The sequence below is a fragment of the Danio rerio genome, chromosome 15 (assembly GCF_052040795.2).
Source record: "Danio rerio strain M-AB ecotype USA chromosome 15, GRCz13ab, whole genome shotgun sequence".
NCBI lineage: Eukaryota > Metazoa > Chordata > Actinopteri > Cypriniformes > Danionidae > Danio > Danio rerio.
The window spans coordinates 16,673,376-16,693,302 of NC_141035.1; the positions used below are offsets into that span (position 1 = coordinate 16,673,376).

General features: G+C 34.6%; 1 protein-coding gene across 4 annotated transcripts in view; it reads right to left on the reverse strand.

The window, feature by feature from the left end:
• The window catches only part of dpf1 (double PHD fingers 1), a 129,227-nt gene that overhangs the window by 38,305 nt on the left and 70,995 nt on the right, over window positions 1-19,927 (reverse strand). For 3 of the 4 annotated variants that reach the window (XM_087283164.1, XM_087283163.1, NM_001328069.1), the window contains 2 exon segments: window positions 18,461-18,539; window positions 15,928-16,059 (listed from right to left, as the gene is read on the reverse strand). In XM_087283164.1, coding sequence (XP_087139290.1) covers window positions 15,928-16,059; window positions 18,461-18,539 — 211 coding nt within the window. 4 annotated transcript variants of the gene reach the window in all.

Genomic DNA, 19,927 nt, shown 5'->3' on the forward strand with positions numbered 1-19,927 from the left:
CAGACGAGGCCTAGACTGAGCCTGAGCCGAGTGTGAAACTACATTTAACTTCAGTCCTTTTATATAATGCATGACCTGGGAATGCATGATGCCTTATAATATTGCTGATTTAAGGACACTGCTGGTGAGTATGGGCAAAAAATAAAACATCAATCAGTATTCCTCAATCTTCCTCCACAGTTGATTGATTATATAAGTTGTTATTTTTAGATACACTGAAAAAAATGTATTCAAAGATGTTTCTAAATTGAAACTAACAATTAACAATTAAGTTGAACATTACTACATTTAATTTGTTTGTTTAATCTCAGCACATATAAATTGTTTGTAACAATTGGGCAGGATTACTTTTTAAGTGCATGAAAATCTTGGATTAATTAGTGAAATATGCTAATTTTATAGCACAAAAATCTGAATATTGTTTAAAATACTAGCTTCATCTTGTATAAGAGGCAACGGTTTTAACAGATGGCTCATAAAAATGTTAGGATGGGATTTTGAAAATATCTTTGTCACTCTATATTTCAGAAAATTATTGTTTTGTCGAATAAAACAAAAACAGACAAATTATGCATCAACAGCGAAACCTTCAGAATACAGATATGAATACAAATGTACAGTCTGGTGTGTGTATGTGCTGCTGAAGTGGAGGTCTGTGATAAAAAAAACATTTTGAGGAAAGGTTTATAAAAATATATACAGTTGAAGTCAGAATTATTAAACCCCTTTGATTTTTTTTCTTCTTTTTTAAATATTTCCCAAATTATGTTTAACAGAACAAGGAAATTTTCACAGTATGTCTGATAATATATATTTTTTTCTGGATACAGTCTGATTTGTTTTATTTCAGATAGAATAAAAGCAGTTTTTAATTTTTTAAACACCATTTTAGGGACAAAATTATTAGCCTCTTTAAGCTTTTTTTTTCTCGATAGTCTACAGAACAAACCATCATTATACAATAACTTGCCTAATTGCCCTAACCTGCCTAGTTCACCTAGTTAAGCTTTTAAATGTCACTTTAAGCTGTATAGAAGTGTCTTGAAAAATAACAAGTAAAATATTATTTACTGTCATCATGACAAAGATAAAATAAATCAGTTATTAGAAATGAGTTAATAAAACTATTTTGATTAGAAATGTGTTGGAAAAAATCTGCTCTCCGTTAAACACAAATTGAGGAAAAAATAAACAAGCAATCTAATAATTCAAGGGGGCTAATAATTCTGACTTCAACTGTGTATATATATACTACAGACAAACGACGTCTGGAAAATTGTTGTGTTGAATTTAAACAAACAAATTAAATGTAGTAGTTCAACTTAATATCTGCATTCTAAATGATTTTGAGATATTGAGCTTTAAAGTTTTTGCTATCCATAGCAAAGATTATGTTTGTAACATTTGTTTTTTTAAATAAAAAGTCTTAAAATGTAAGCATCCCATAATTTAAATAAGTTGTTATATAATAAGAATATGTCAATATCTCAATTTTGACAAAAATGTCAGATGGAACCTTATAATAGTAAGGTGACGGTTTATTTAAATTCAACCCAAATAAATTGTTTACAACCACTTAACTTAAAGAGCCTTAAAGAGATTTTTTAAAAAATGACCTTCCATGCAGTGGGTAACATAGCTCTAAGTGAAATGAAATATCCAGCTTAAATCTGAAAGTGTGCCATGTTTAAAACTATTGGGTCATTCATAAAAGAGTCAACTCATAATGTTTCAAATGAATCGTGGAGGTAACGAATCTTTAACCGTGTCTGCATGATGTCGATATGGAACTCAAGCCTCACCCATTTTTTGCGAGCAAAGACCTGGGTAAATTAAAACCCCTGGCCCCGCCCACAAACAGAGCAAAAAGAAAAAGAAGAAGACAAACACTGCAGCAGATCCCGGATGAATCATGTAACAAAGGCACTGTGCTTTGAAGTGTGAGGGAAAGTTAGTGTTGTTTTAAATATAAAATACTTTAACATTATAGCCCCAGCCTTGTGCTGTGTTCCCATCATTTTTCTGATGAGTGCTTTAGCAATCTACATTCTTACAATGGAGGACTCCTCTGTCGTTTGTTAAAGGAAGGATCAGAAAAGAATATTGATGGGTGGGACTTTATCAGAGCTTGACAGGAACTTTACAGTACACAGTTCATGGACCAGTTTCTTCCTCTATTTCACAAGCATAAGTAACTTCAGTACGATTAAAATTGTTGCCTCCTTGTTTAACTTGCAAATTGTGTATTTAATTGTGTTTTGTTACTTGCAACCGCTTGTATCATATCTGGTTAACTCTTCATATTCTCGTATCGTGTCTAAAACCACGTTGAAGGATTTAAATGCATTTGTGAGCTCGCAATCCACTGCCGTTTGTTGTTGCTATGGCCACAATCAGCTGTTCCTACACACGTGCGGCGGTCAAGGTTCAAAATAGTTCAGCTTTTGCCACTGTGTGGATTAATACTCAATACTCAATACTCAATGTGTGTCAGGATTAAGAATAGAGTTATATGCTGGTGTTTAACTGTATTACTATGATGCACTCATGCATTGGGCTCACACAAACACTCTGACTACTTCAAAATTGTTGATAAGCCGTGGTAGGCATTTCTCTCTGTCTCACACTGAACGCAGTCGACCAATCACAACAGACTGGGTCATCGGACCATCATGCTAAGGAGGGGTTTGGAAACAAATGGTTTACTGAACAAATCAAGTGGAAGTTGTTGGCATGATTAGGTAAAAATAAATGCTATTATAAGTCAATAAAAGTGTTTTTGACCTTGTATGCATATCAGCCTGTTGTTGGTGATATGACCTTTTATAATGCAGAATAGGGAGTCTTTAAAAAATGTAGTAAATCCAAGGAATCATCCTTAAACCCTTTTTTCAGTCTACACATGTGACAAAGGAAATGATGTATGATGTTTTTACCCTATTAGACAGAAAAAGACACTTTATGAAAAGACATTTCATGAGTGGCTACTTAGGCAGTTATAATATTACATTATAATATCTGCATGCTAATGTTTAAAAAGTATCATGCTTACGCAAGCATTATGCTAAGATTAATATTTATGCATAAAGCTAACGCCGCAGGCAGAAACACAGTGTTTTTTTTTTCATGCACCTGTCAGTTTAAAATTTCGTTTTTTGGGGGGGGGGCTTTTCATAAAAGTTTTTTCCACCAGTTTGATAGAAAGAAAGAAAGAAAGAAAGAAAGAAAGAAAGAAAGAAAGAAAGAAAGAAAGAAAGATAAAAAGAAAGAACACTTTTAAGTAGGGCTGGAGATTTAGCCTGAAATCAAAATCGCGATTACAGTTCTTCTCAGTGGATTTGGTGCATTTCTCACAACACTGTTTACATTTGCACAACAGTCAATGCATTTCTCAAAACAATTATTCATTTGTGCACATCATAGTAGCAGTTTCTCATTCCTTCCAACAAATTGTAAATGCTTTTGGACATGCATCAATTGCTTTTATACAACTCTCTGCTGTTTATAACATTCTCATTTGCTTATGTTAGTCAAAATGAACTAAACTTGTAAATGCTGAATAGTCATTCCATATAAAACTAATAGTCCTCATTTCATTACTTGAGTCATTACAAACAAAAATGTTGAACTAGTTGTCAAAATCTTTCAAGCTAATTTTAGAAAAATCTTTCAATCTTTTGAAACATACATATTCAGTGTCTTGTACTCAGATACCTCACTAAATGCAGTAATGTCAAACTGTACTGAAGTTTTCAAATGACTGTGCAAATAGTATATAGTGCTGTCTTGCATTTTCAGGAAGTGTCACCTTTTTTGCAATGGAAAAAATTACAGAGTAAAGTGTCATAATAAAAACATTGCAAGACTATCTTGTTTATAAACAATGGTGTCAGGACTTTTCATCTTGATGACACTGACACTTTCATTGACATCATTGACATTGCTTTTGGGGAATGAGCTATCCATTTTGAGCACGGGACATGCTTTTGCAGGTTATCAGCTAGGTTTTGCAGTTTGTACTAATTGTTTTGAGAAATGCACTAAAGCCACTGAGAAACTGTAATTGAACATTTGAACATTGGATGGATGGATGGATGGATGGATGGATGGATGGGTAGACAGACAGACGGACGGACGGACGGACGGACAGACAGACAGACAGACAGACAGACAGACAGACAGACAGACAGACAGACAGACAGATAGATAGATAGATAGATAGATAGATAGATAGATAGATAGATAGATAGATAGATAAAATGCACATGATCAAATTACCTATGTGTTGAAATAAACCTGATACAATAGTTTCAGAATAGGCTCTATATGGGATTGATGCTTTCTTATCAAGCACAGATGCTCTTTAAAGCATAATGCCATTCATTAGAGCTTTATTTGAAGCAAAACAGTGGGATTTTTGGGCTTGGGTTTATTGCGATTGACTGTTTGTGCTGCTGTTGATAAGTTCAGCCTCTCTCATTCCCAGGTGTGCTGATATGCCATTATTATTAGTGGCGTGATTCAGCCTCACAATCACGATTCCTCTCGTACAAACAGCATGAGGGAATTCATCTGAAGAAGAGAGTCATTCGGAGCTTTCAGAGCCATTTGCTTACCAGCCATAATCACCGCAATTGTTCATAAAAAAAGAGAGTATGTGATTACTCAGGTGCTCGTGTACGTGTCGCATGTGGAGGAGAAAAATAAAAAGCTAGAGGAGAGGGGACAGACGTCAAATTTTAGGAATGTATGTGGAAAGCAAACAAACAGACGGAAAGACGGATCAAATCTGACCTTCACCGCAATGAAAAACGTCAACCCCCCACTACCGTTCCTTAAAAAAAAAGGCCATCCTCCAACTGTCCTCCTGCTGATCGCTCGTCTTCATAAACCTCAGTCTGGATCTCAATGCATTCAAACTCCCTTTTTTTGACCGCTAACAATGGTACATGTCAAATAAAAGTTTTTTTCTCAAATAATGAATATAAAAATGTAAAGACATTTGAATGAAAAGGCCCACTTTAAAAATTCCAATAATTCTCTAAATGTAAGAAATTAAAAACATTTGAAATAATAAATAAATAAATAAATAAATAAATAAATAAATAAATAAATAAGTTGAAATAAATCTAAAATATAATTAAAAAAAGATAAAAACAATAGATCAGAAATGAGAAATGCTGTGTTGACAAACTGAAATTAGTTTGTTTTGAAGCATTTAAGTGACATATATAAGGCCCCTTTACACTGTCAGGTCTTGATGCTGAGTTCCAATTTGTTGCCTATATCTGAATTTTGGCCTGTCCGTTTACACGTTCTTTTAATTGTGATCTATACCCAATTTATATGTTTACACTTGCTATATAATTTACGACGTCACGTATGCATAAAGACAGGATCTAGTATCTGCGCCACACTAGCCACGATGGAAGAAATTGTCTTGCTTTAAGCTCTGTGAAATATGCGAAGTTCGCCCAACTTTAAAAAGATTTTGAGGGGGAGGAAAAGAGCCATCATCGCAGCTTGCGCCTATGGTTTCTATATGGCGTCCTCCACCATTTAGAGGAATTTGCGGGTACGAGAGAGATCTCAGGTCTGGTGGGAACAAATTGTGGCGACTGACCATATTCCTCCTCCATGTTTCCTCTGTTGTTGTTGTTTACTGCGTCAGCGTCTTCACACACACTCTTCCTTCTCCGTCATTAAACTGCAGAGAAGTTTCACATTGTCGCAAGTTTGATGACGTAAAAAACAGAATGCCTTAATAAATCCTATCTGCCTGTTTACATGATAGTCGCATTGTCACATATCTAATATATTTATATCTGATTTATTTCCACATATGAAGGAGGCCTGAAAGCGATCTCTGAATATCCGAATGCATGCGTTATTTTTTGTGTGTGTGTTTACACAGTCAAAGAACTAGAAAAATTGGGAATTGGGTCACATATAACTGGCAGTGTAAACTGTGCCTAAGACTTTTATAGGATTAATAATATATTATATTTTATATTCTTAATATAATATATTAAACTTTTTATGTTTAATAAAATAATAATAGCTTATAAAAATGTTAAATAAAAATATATTTAACCCTTCAAATTTTTTTTAATTTATTACCTTTTGTTATGTTAGAGATGAGTCATTGTTTACTCTTTGTTTTGTTGAGTCTTTGTTTTTGTTTACTACATGTAGTTCTGAGAGCTGAGATGCATATTTTGATTTTCTCAGACTCATCAAGGTAAGTATTCAAAGGTCACTCTTACACACTTTAATTTGCTGTTATACTTCATTTAACTCCATATAAAATCCAATAACTAAGCTATTTTGGCTAAAGGGTTATTGGTGCCAAATGATGATCAACAGTAAAAATAACAAATGTGACCTCGTCCCAACAATCAAAAATACATGATTATATGGTGTCATGGTTTTGCAAAACAAAAAATGTGGTTATAATGGATGTCAATGGGGCAAAAATGTTGTTACTAATCTCTCACATGTCCAAAACTGTGACTTTTTTATCTAGTCCACAATTACTTTTTATATTGAAAATGATATTGGTGTTTTTACACCAAATCAGTGACATCATTTATGAATTTGGCAATTTATTCATTCATTCATTCATTTTCTATTTGGATTAGTCACTTTATTAATCTGGGGTCACCACAGCGTCGTGAACCACCAACTTATCCAGCATATGTTTTTTGCAGCGGATGCCCTTTCAGCTACAGCCCATCACCAGGAAACGTCCATACACACTCATTCACACACAATTTAGTTTACCCAATCCACCTATACCACATGTCTTTGGACTTGTGGGGGAAACCGGAGCCCCTGGAGGAAACCCACGCTAACATGGGGAGAACATGCAAACTCTACACAGAAATGCCAACTGACCCAGCCAGAGCTCGAACCCACGACCTTTTTGCTGTGAGGCGAAAGCACTACCTACTGTGCCACCGCGTCGCCAAACATGATTATTATAACTGCACATAAAGCTGAAGCAATTAAATAAAAAATAAATCTTGGATTAAAACTAGACAAACATAGCAACTGAAATAAGTTCAAACTAACATAACAAACTGAAATAAGTTCAAACTGAAGCACTAATATTAATTGAAAATCAAAAAATATAACTGAATTTTTCCTATAGTATTTTTTGAAAGAAAACTACTAATAATTGAAATGTCAAAATGATTAAATATTTATTTAGTTTAGTATAAGCTAAATAAAATAAACCTTTAACATATAAAAATAAAAGACCATTTAAATATTAATATAAACAATATAAGTACTAAAACAAAGCTGATAAGACACAAATAACTGTAAAAAAATGAGTGTATGATCCACAGTATTATGCTGCTGCTTATCTTTCCAGCATCCACTACAGCATAAATAAAAAATGAAGTGGCTGCATTTTGATTTGTTGGGTGCAATTCGGCTGTTGCTGTTGTTCTCTTCACTTTAGCTTATGTGTTTCAGAGATTATTTTATTACCAGTATGTTGATTGGCACCGTGTTTAACATATTGCAATCCTCTTATTCCTCTTAAATCTTCATGCACGAATTAATTATTTTTGCACTTCAACATGTCATATTCCCACAAACAACTTAAATATAATTTACAATTGTATTCGAGAGTTAATCTCAATGTTTGGCTTGTTTTCTCCATGTAAAACAATGAAATAAAATTAATCATTTTGTGACACAATGACACTGGATGGGAGAGTCATTAAAATGTGAAAACTTTCCAGACAAAGGGAAGCCTATCCTAATGTAAAAATCAGCAATTATTTATACTTTTTTCTTTTAATCCATTTTTTTCTCCCAGTATTAAAGTTATAATAGGCAATAAAGAAATATGCCCTTTTTAAAATGTTTAAAATGTTATTTTATTATGGTTGAAACTTGTCTTGTTGGTGTAAAATCGCTAACAATGAATCATTTATCAATAAAGCAAGCTAATTTATTAGTAAATAAAAAAAAGGCAGTTTAAAGGACCTATGTGTATTTTTTGTGTGTATTAAACATTATCATTGTTGTTGTGTGAACAGCTTAGCAAAACCTAAAAAATCGAGTAAACCTTTAATAAATTCTTGACTTGAAGTTTACTTAACAGCCATCAGTGTCACTAATACTAAAGATTTAAGTGACTGTGAAATCCAAATACTTTACAAGTTATATTTATAGTTGTGCGCTGTTCTTGTGTCTTTAAATGCAAATGAGCTGCAGCTCCCCGCCCCCTTTCAGAAGAATGTGTTTTAGATATTTTCTAGACAAAACATCAGTCTACATCTACATCTAACATCGAACAACAACCTTGGAGATGTAACATAGATGGGGGTCCGGGATATGAACAAATTTTCTGAAAATACGTATCTGTAAAATAGTTACATGGTAAAAAAAAGCTGGCTTCCACACAATTCCTTCAAGTTGTCCCAAATCAATTAAGTTAACTTCACCGTTTTTACACATTTAAGTGAATGGAACATAAAACATGAAGTTGTCACAAAAAAGCCTTAAGAATTGTGTTGCTTCACGTAAATACACAGTTCAGAGGAGCAGCAAAAGTCGTTTTTAGTGTACGTTTCTTCAAGAGATTAGGCTGAAACTTCACATTAACAATCGAATGTGCGTCTGAATGTGAACTGCTAGAATGGAGCATATTTATATTCAGTATGTGTATTAAAATGACAATATCATATTTTATAGAGCATATACAGCACATACATATAGTCTTCAGAAAAAAATCACTCACTGCCTTTCATTTAATAATGTTTGTAGCTTGAAAAAAAATTTTTTTTTAATTACACTTCAGTGCAATTTGTAAATACTTTAAGGCTGATTAATACTTCTGAGTTAAGTTATCGCCGTGACCCACGGCACATGCCTTGCGCGTTGTCGTGCATTTACACTTCTATACGCTGCTTGTGTTGCTCTGCAATAACACGTCCGAAACGCTAGCTGGCAGTGAGGTTTTTATGTTCTTCTGTGTTGAGGCATGCATTCGGAGGCAGGAACCAGCAAATGTGCAACAACTTGAATCATAAGGTAAACACAAAACAAAAGTCTTCACCTGGAGCTTCTTCACGAGACTCGACACTTGTAAACACTCATTCCAACAGGTTCCACACTCGTCAGCGCCACCAAGCCGACCAGTTAAAGAGCTTGCGCTACGTGTTTTTGCGACGTGTAGTTACAATTTTTGAGAGGTGCACATCAGCATCTGCGACGGCCACGGCAAGGGCTATGCGATAATGTGCAGGCTGCTCCATAGCATGTTTTTGATGCAGAAGTATAAATTAACCTTTACAAAGAAGAAAACTTGTCACTTGGGGGACGGGCTAAGGTAAATGTGAGCAAGACTTGTGCCAGTGACGCCATCTTTTATATTGAAAAGTCTAATTACTCGTTTTGAGACACTGTTTATGATTACTAGAAATAAAAACAAGTGAGTCAGTGAGTGTGTGTGTGTGTGTGAGAGAGAGACGGAGAGAGAGAGAGAGAGAGAGAGAGAGAGAGAGAGAGAGAGAGAGGGATAGAGAGAGGATAAATGTAGCTACACACTGCCAACATACATTTTTGATCAATCGTCATGTAAAATTTTAAAGATATGTTTGTGAATAGCCTGGACACATTAATATTATTAAAAGTCTTCTCAGCTAAATGCATCTTGTGCTTTAGATATTTACATTCTTGTGCTGGAAAACAGCAAAGTACTTAAACTAAAATAAGGACTCAATTTTATTGTACAAATATAGGTTTTAATCTTGTCAAATCCAGCCATTTTTACCAGTGTGTGTGTGTGTGTGTGTGTGTGTGTGTGTGTGTGTGTGTGTGTGTGTGTGTGTGTGTGTGTGTGTGTGTGTGTGTGTGTGAGAGAGAGATATAGAGAGAGCGAGAGTATGTGGGGGAGGATTTTAACTAGAACTCCCAAATCACAAAATCCAATTTTCAGGTGCACATCTAGAGGGTCGACCTCAAATGCAAACAGCAATCCCCCCGCCATCCAGCCCTCTACCCTTTTCCCCACACATTGACACCAGACGGCACCCCTCCCCCCAGACGTGGCTGGACAGCCCCCAAAACCCCCTCCGTCCCACCACCACCAGCAGCAGCAGCAGCACCACCACCACAACACTATATGAAAAAGAATATGAGCAGGCATGAATTTTAATGCAGTCGCTCATCTCAGCCAAGCAGCCTCAACTCTGCAGTGGAAATAAATAAAGAGAGGAGGAAAAAATACAGAGAACTGATGGATGAATCTTAAATCAAAAGGAGATAGAGGAGAGAGAGCATACGGCAGGAAGACAAGGGTGATGGGGGAAAAGAGAGAGAGAAAGCAAGAAAGGGATGGCAAAAGGGAAAGACAGAGGGAGAGAATGAGAGGTGAAATCTCATCTCTTGGCTGAATAATCTGTCATTCATCAAACTGATAGAACAGAGAGAGCTAGCAGAGCTGCGAAACCAAATAAAGGCAGACGATGGGAATTTCGGATTTGGTCTGGCTCCAATTCTCCATCTTGAGTTGGACGTCTCTAGTTATCCTGCCTACATCTACATCTTGCTCCTTCCCTCTAAATATTGCATGAATAATGCATGGGCCTAGGTTTCATTAAAACCTCTCTTATTAATAATATTGCTCGTGGTGGAGTATGGGAATAAGGGGTGTGTTTGAAATGCGAAAACGCGGAAGGGGGGATATGTAGGATCCTGCAGACGCTCGTGTTTGCGTTCTGTCTGAAAAATTCAGCAAAGTTTAAAAGGATTTAAATATTCGTCGCTTTCTAAGCAAAAAGCATGGGGTGGTGAGGGGAAAACAGAGGCCAATTGAGCCGAGATATCTCTCTAGGAGGTAAATGGGCATGATTTAACGAGGACGGCAGGAGAGGTCATCGTAACTTTGGCTTTGTCTGGCAAAAGACTAGTTAGCGGACACAGCAGAGCCATAAACAAGGGGTGGAAGATCTTGATACTGATACTGTTACATGACTTTAGTGTGATACAGAAATCTTAAATTCATGCATTCATTCATGTTCTTTTTGGCTTAGTTCTTTTATTAATCTGGGGTCAACACAGCAGAATGAACCACCAACTTATCCAGCATATGTTTATGCAGAACACTACGGACAATTTAGCTTACCCAATTCACCTATACCACATGTTTTTGGACTTGTGTGGGAAACCGGAGCACGTGGAGAAAACCCATGCCAACAAAGGGAGAACAAGCAAAGAAATGTCAAATTATAGATATATTTTAATTGTGCAGAAACTGTAAAAATGTGTAGACACGTTTACTGTTTTTCTTCAAAGGGACGTTCTAGTCACTTTAATATGAATCCAGCGGTTTCATGAAAAGGAATTCTCGTCACAGTCGACTTATCTGTGAAGCTTGTGTGAGTTTTACAACACTAATGGTGATAGAAGCTTTGGCTCTACCCTATGAATGGGGCCAGACAGAATCTGCTGACATTTTTTGCTATTTCTGCAAATATTCTAGAATATTGTAAAAATAATCTGTGGATTTATGCGGAATAATTTTGTAACTTATTACAAATATGTAACAAAAAGTACCTTTTTAACTTTTACTTCATGTTTACAATGCAAATCCAATTAGATCCATTTATTTGATAAACAGCAAGTCTGTCATATAAGACAGAAATGATTACTTTACTAACTATATTGTTATTAAATCATATGAACGTTTTTATATTGGTCAGAAATATTACTAAAATTAATTCAAAAAGTGAATAAATATAAATGTAGACACATTTCCACACAATTAAATAAATAGACTCAATGATGGGCTGAAAATCTGCGGAAATCTGCGGATTTCTGCGTGCGCAGATTCTGTGTAGGCCTAACTATAATCTGTGGTCAAATTCTGTTGGCGTGCTGCGAAAATAGTTGGGATAAAACACAAGATGATACAACACTGATCAAACGAGCGATTGATCCATATTTTATATTTCAGCACAGAGAGGTCATGTTTTGATCTGCTATTGGTCTCACACATCCATTCATTTTCCTGTGGCTTAGTCCCTAATTTATCAGGGAGTGCCACAGTGGAATGAACCGCCAACTACTCTGGAATATATTTTACGCAGCAGAATTCACACATTCATGTCAGAGTTCATCAAGATTGAACTTTGGAATGCAACAAAACGCAAAACATGCTGTCCCACAAGCTTGCGTTTCCAGTCTAGCACATTTTGTCACCTTATCAGAATTATAAGACTCTGACGTTTTTGTCAAAATTGAGGTTTTGACATATTCTTATTAAATGACAACTTATATACATTATGGGATGTTTTTTATAAGTTGTTTACATTTTAAGACTTTTTTTAAAACAAATTTGCTATGGATTGCAAAAACTTTAAAGCTCAATATCTCAAATTCATTGAGAATGTAGATAGAACCTTATAATTCCAGGGTGACGATTTATTTGCATATGAATGGAAGTCAAAAGAGTAAAAAAATCGCAGTGTGACTGCAGCTTAAGACTTAAAAAGCATTTACACATGAATTAAACATTTCATATGTAAGTATGCTGCCCCTGCTTGAATTAATTTTAATGCCGTCATTATTTAGAACGTGCCCCTTTAAAGTTTTCATTGTTCACTCCAGTTCGATGATTTTTGTAAATATTGTTTTCATGTCTTTTTTCCCCTTTTCTGCAAATATTGACAAATGTCCTAAATAGGTTGTGAAATATCTGATATCCGGATTCTCAAAAGTGTGAGAACATATACAGTATTTCTTCATTTAAGTCAGGGGTATACAAACTCTGTCCTGGAGGGTCGGGGTGGACCCTCTGCATAGTTTAGCTTCAACTTCCTTCAACACATCTGCCTGGAAGTTTCTATTATACCTAGAAAGAGCTTTTTTTAGCTGGACTGAGTTTGGACTCCCTGGCTTAAGTGTTCTTATTATTTGATCTATTATGGCTGCTCAACTTCTCCCAAAATACATAAAAATATGGTTGTTTAACTGGGAGAAAAAAGAGTAAACATTCTAGTAGCCTAAAGAGTGTCTGATATCTGATATGAATAAAGTATATTGTCCAATAAGGTTTCAAAATAATTATTTTGTCATCTCCATAGATATCAGAGTGTATTTTACAAACCACAAATGTTATGTTTTGCTAGTATTGATGTGTATTTAAATGTCTGAATAAACTGATTTATGTCAAGCACCACAGGTCTTTCTCTGGCTCAGTGCGAGCTATCACGGGAAAGTAGATTTGACTTCAGCAGCTGATCGCGTGATGCACTAAACTTTCTAACCACACTGTTGCGATCGTCAAATGGTTAAAATGTCTACCAATTTTTGTTGTCCATTTATATAGCAACTGTTTTGTTGCATAAACACTGCAAACAAAAACTAGTTTTAAGGTGCAAGCATTTGAAAATGTTATCATTTAAAAAAAAACTGCTAATTTGTAAAAATTTCATGCACATGAGACCTACGTTTTCGCTCTGCAGTCATGTGTGAGTACTTGTCAATCAAAACAGCAATGGTAGACTACAGGACTGCATGTGTGCAAAAAAAATAGGGGTTCTTTATAAAGTGACATTGCCACCTACTGGCCTGGCATAATACAGAATTGTAACTTTTTTTCACACATTTGTGTGAGTAGAGATTGCTTTGCCATTTTTTATGCAAACTTCAAAAACCCAATGTCTTGGCAAACCATTTTTCCATATTTTAATAAGCAAAAAGGCTATGTACAAACTTTTGTATGCAATAGTAAATCTCACTGAAATGTGTTAGATTAATATTATGATGTATTAATAATGTAAAACAAATACATGTAATTCAAAGACATATTTGACCCAAATATGAAAGTGCATCATTGTTTATTTACTCACCTTCCGATCATCCAAGATGTGGATGATATTTTTTTCTTCAGTAAACTTTAAATAAGATTTTTAGTTGAAATCATGGTCCTTGGTGAATATATATATATATATATATATATATATATATATATATATATATATATATATATATATATATATATATATATATATATATATATATAATTTTTTATTTATTTTTGTATATAAATTTTATAATTTTTTAACACCATTTTGGTGACAATACATTATGTACATCTTTTATGAATTCCCAAGGACCACAGTTTCAGCAAAAAAACATGTCGTGGACATCCTAAAGTGAGTAAATTTACAGCATATTAAAATTTTTGGGTGCACTATTCCTTTAAAAAATCTTGTTTTGTGATGTTTAGGATGAGTTTTACTGAAAATGACAAAATACTGATTATGTAACTGCCATGAGTCCTTAATAGAATGCATGTATGAAATGGTTAATACCCTTTTCCACCAAAACGGTGCTGGTGCTCGGGGGCGTTGTACCACGTTTTCATTGTCTTGAGTGAAATAACTGTTTATCCATAACCTCCCCAGATGTCTTTTTTCAGACAGGCAGATTTCTGGGCATATCCCATTCAAATCCATTTAGGCTTAAAAGAGAAAAACACAAATAAATCCCATGATTACAAACCCAATCCAAATCGGAGTCCATTGGATCTCAAATTATAACATATCTAAGCCATTGGAAACTAAATATGAGTCATCTTTTTTTTTTTTGGACACAGTTTATGCATTAAAATCTGACTGTAAAAAACACAAACACAAACTAAATGTTCAATTTACCCTAGTTGTTGAATGAGTTTCAACTCATTACTGTAGCAGCTACAGATGTAGATATAGAGACTGAGCAGTGTCTGTAAAATGAATTGAATTTTATAATTTGTGAAATGACGTTAGCCAGGTTTCCAATCCAAAATGAACCAAATGAAAATCTAAAGTTTGCAAAAAACAAATGCAAATTGAGTGCATTTCCATCAAGCTGTTTGAGCAGCTAACTGTGGTATTGGTAACTTAGCAACCAACAGCAAAAAAGCATGTATAATGGAGTTGTAAGGGAAGTAAAGTAGCATTTATTCGTCAAATAAGTTTTTGTCTCCTATTTTGGGCATTAACTACTTTCATACAAATCAAAACCATGTCTAGATAAGCATAAACATTGAATAAGCAAATTAAGTTTATCTTATATTGGAAATTTGGAGTTTCTATTACTTGTTTCTCATGCGCTACTTCAAAATGCGCTTTAACACACACGGTGATGGAAACCCAACTAGTGTAAACATCCTAATCATAGTTGTGTGTGGTATGAATGTCTTTTTGTATGTTTTGTATGATAATTAAAATAATAAAAAAGGACTATACTACGTTGACGTCTTTGAAACCAGATATTTGTTAAAGGAAACCAAAATGTTTACTAAGATGAAACCAAAAGCTCTTTTTAGTGACAAAATATTATGTTAATGTAACCACAATGCTTTAAAAACAATGAGAAAAGCAAACTATAAATGTTTTAGGAGTTCAGTATATGATAAATAAAATTCATAGCAATCAATTGACACATATTTGTAAATAAAATCTTTTATTTCAGACAGATGGGGAAAATAAAGTGGTTTGAGTAGCTTTGCAGCACAGCAAAAGTAGGAACATAAAAAAAGAGGACAAAACAGAAAGTCAGAAGCTGCATTGGGCAATTCCATTTAGCTTTTCTTGATTTAAAAAAAATGAACGATCTAGTCCTGTCATGAGTTGCTGTTTTGGAAACTTTATCCCGCCCTTTGGTCCCTGGCAATAATGGTGGCTATTTAAAGACCAGCAGGATTAAGAGATGGAGTCAATTTGGTCCTTGGTTATTTCATTGGAAAAGCACGGGATGGGGCCGGATTGGACAGCGGCTCCAGCACCAGCACCAGCACCAGCACCGGGGGGTCAGTGGAAAAGGGGTATGAGAGTGGGTCATTGTGTTAGAATAGTGGTACTCTATGGGTTGTGGTATGAGTGTGTAATCCGTTGTTGAGGCTGATGCTGCGCTCACGTTTGTGGTTGTTCTTGCGCTGGAAGGGCAGTGTGTGGCGTTCAGAGTCTTCCTCACCCTCCTCGTCCGCCAGGTGTGTGTGAGTGTAATGGTAACTCAAACCTGGACGGTTCTTGTATCGCTTTCCACAAACTGAACACAAAGAAACACACAAGGAAACAAACAGACAGTCAAAAAAAGGTTCAGCTGTTTATTATTATTATTATTGTTATTATTGTTGTTATTATATTAACTTATTATTATTATTTACTATCACATTTTTAGTACTTTTTAATCATTTGTACATTATTATTTAGTTAGTATTATCTGTAAAAATTATTTAATAAATCATTTAGTTTAATAATTATATTTGTATAGCAGCAGCTATTATAAATTTTTATATTATTTCAAGAGTTCACACTAAGCTCACGACTCACAAAGCTTGTTAGGCAAGCTGTCCCGGGAGAGAGCCCTAAACTAAAGGGATCCTCGAGTCCAGGGCTCCCTCCTATAATAGGCGAGGGGAGACTGAACTCAGGGTGATCTCAAAACTCTCCCGGAGCTAGGGCCAACGTGAACTTCCGGAGAGCGAGATGTCTAGTAAAAGAGACTTAGGTTTAAGTGGACTAAAATATAGAGCATATTTAGGCTTTGAGAGAAAACCGAAGAAACCTGTGCGGACACACGGAGAACGTGTCAGCTCTACACAGAAACGCCAGATGCTCCAGCAAGGAGCCAGAGCCATTGGAATTCCTGCTGGTCGCTGGGCCACCGAGCCACCTATTCTGGATAAAGGTGGAAGAAGGGGAGGAGGGGGGTTTCTTCAAGACGAAGATAGTTGTAAAGAGAAAAGGAGGATATATATAGGAACTTAGGAACCTTTGATTGGAGGATCGTGATTAGCTGATGTGAGCCAGCTGGTTTATGAGCGCGTACTCCTCTCGAAATTAGTTTAAGATATTAAACTTCACTTAATATCAATAATTGAAATGTTTATATCAACAGATTGTTATGTTGGTATTTTAATTTAATCAGAGAAATAATATACTTTATTAACCTTTAATATAGGTTAATAAAATGACTTACAAGTGTTTTATTTGAAATATATACATCATTATTTACTAACTTATTTTAATTTACTATATTTTTAACTTATTTAATATGCAAATATAACATTTAAAAAATAAAATGTAGAACAAATGTTTTAAATACAATTATAACTATGCAAATATAGTTAATCTAATACTTAAATACTGTTTACATTTATAACTTAAAGTTAAAAAAAATTTATTTTGTATGTACTTTCAAATATAATAAAGTACAATAATAAGTAAAATATTTATATAGTAATAGATCGTATACACATATATATATATATATTTAATATTAGTAATTGATCAATAACCACTTTATTAAATGTATTATATTTGTTAAATAATATTTAAAATTCTATCTATTTTAATTAATGCATGTAAACATTCATTGACTTATTGCCCATGGAAAAAGAGCATATAAAACATTAGCCCCTTTCACACATACAAACCTAACTGGAAAATTACCGGCATTTTCTAGAAAGGGATCATGTGTGAACAGGCTCTTACTGAAAATACCGGTGAATTCGTTCTGGCAATTTTCCAGGAAAAGAAGTTGTAACATTACTGTTAATTTGCCGGAATGCTGCTCTGTGTGAATGCAGAAGGAAGATTGCCGGAAAGAGCACGTTCATGCTTAGAACATGCTCACATCCTTGCTGTTTATGAAAATAAAAGCCTTGGAATATTTTTCCAGACACATTTAGCTGCTAGGTGTTAGTCAGACAACATTTCTATGTTCATTATTAATGCCAACTGTGTAAAAAATTGTCGATGAAATGCCTATGATAAACTGCTGTTTGTTTACCTTCAAGCTCTGCTTCAGTTGCTTAAAGCGTGTGCACGTGAAGCAGCCAGTGTGCGCCAGCATACACACATATTATGAACATCTCGACATGTAAAGGTGTCCCTTCATATATTTTCATCAAAGTTATTCACAATACTTATCCATCCACAGAACTTGTAATGTCATCAAATGTGTAAACATTTAGCTGCGGTTCGCGCTTCTGCCTTTGGATGCGTCTGGGACAAAGCAGCTGCACAAATGCTAAAGCTTTAAAATTAAAGTAAAACCATCAACAAAAGCCAGACCCCTTCTATGTGTACAAATACAAGCGCAGCGTTTAGAGCTCATATCTGGGTAATGATGTCAGAATTTACAGATATTTTGGAATGGATGTGTGAAGGGTCTTTTTTAGAAAAATTCTTGAACATCCTTGTCTGTGTGAACAGCACATTTTTGAATTCACCGGACAAATTTAACAGATATTTACCGGTATCGATGTGTGAAATGGGCTATTGTCACACAAGATGAATCGCCATAGTGAAACTTGTCATTAAGCATGCCATTATCGGGAGGACAGCACTGTACACGTTTATCTATGGTGCTCTAGTACTAGTCTCCCACTGCCTGCTTCAACAACAGAGCTATACTGTGTTTATTAGTTTAGCATGATACTCACTGTCACACACATATGGCTTGTCTCGATCCTCCAGAGATGCTGGATCCTGTCTCTTTCTCATCCCACCAATACCACATGCCTGGACACATAAAAAACACAAAAATCACACATGTAAACATGCACAAGTTCATTTAGCAGTCCCAATAAAACATAATAGTTTTATTAACTCATTTGTAATAACTGATTTATTTTATCTTTGTCATGATGACAGTACAAATATTTGACTAGATATTTATCAAGACAGTTCTTTACAGCTTACAATGACATTAAATGGCTCAACTAGGTTAATTAGGTTAACTAGGCAGGTTAGAGTAATTTGGCAAGTTATTCTATAACGATGGTTTGTTCTGTAGACTATCGAAAGAAAAATTAGCTTAAAGCTAATAGGGGCTAATTATTAAGGGATAATAATTTGAACCTTAAAATGGTTTTTAAAATTAATTTAATTCTAGCCGAAATAAAACAAAAAAGACTTTCTCTAAAAGAAAAAATATTGTCAGACATACTGTGAAAATTTTCTTGCTCTGTTAAACATCTTTTGAGAAATATTTAAAAAGAAAAAAATGCTAATAATTCTGACCTCAACTGTATATATATATATATAAATAGGAGCAAATAAAATAAAAACAAATTGTACTCTTTGTTAAAGCCCCAGGGCCTAATGTGTTCTTATTCTGTTTCTTCTAACAACTAATAAAAAACCTAAGTAAACAAAATTAATAATAATTATTATTATTATTATTATTATTATTGTTGTTGTTGTTGTTATATAGGCCTTGCTCGGAAGCAATCATGCAAACCAGGTTCTGCTCGGAAATGGCTATCTTTGCTCAGCCTCAGGTGCACAGCAGCAAGATGTTTGTCAGCAAAATATGACATGATTTTAATAACAAATGTGTAATAACATTACTAATTTATGTTTTTATTTAATTTATGCATATGCAATGAACGTAAGCCTGCTAACATACATATATATAATTAAGTAATAATATTTAATAGCCTGGATGCTGGTCCGTTAAGGACTATTGTTTTAAAGGCGACGTCACAAGCTCAGGTTTGGTTGAACAATTAGAAAATAAAAGGATAAAAGGTTTCAGCATGTGTATAATTAATTTTAAAGTAGTTTATCCATTTTCCTACACTAAAAAAAATTTTAATCGAGCCAATGTGGCCTCGATATTTTGAAGGAATTTCCACCTCTGCCATTCAAATGCATTTCACATGGCCATATGAACAGTCAAAAACTTGTAAACAAAGGGGTCACTGATATTTTGGGAGGAGATTTGCTTTCAGAAGTAAGTTTATTACCTCAGAAGACCAGCGTGAATGGACACGTCATGATTCTGATATGTACATTATTTTAATGGTGGTTATGTAAAAGAGGTTTGTGTCATGTACAACATAAATTCTGCAAAATATTGTTGTAAACTTTGGTCATTTTAGGCCACAAAAATGTCATTAAATTTA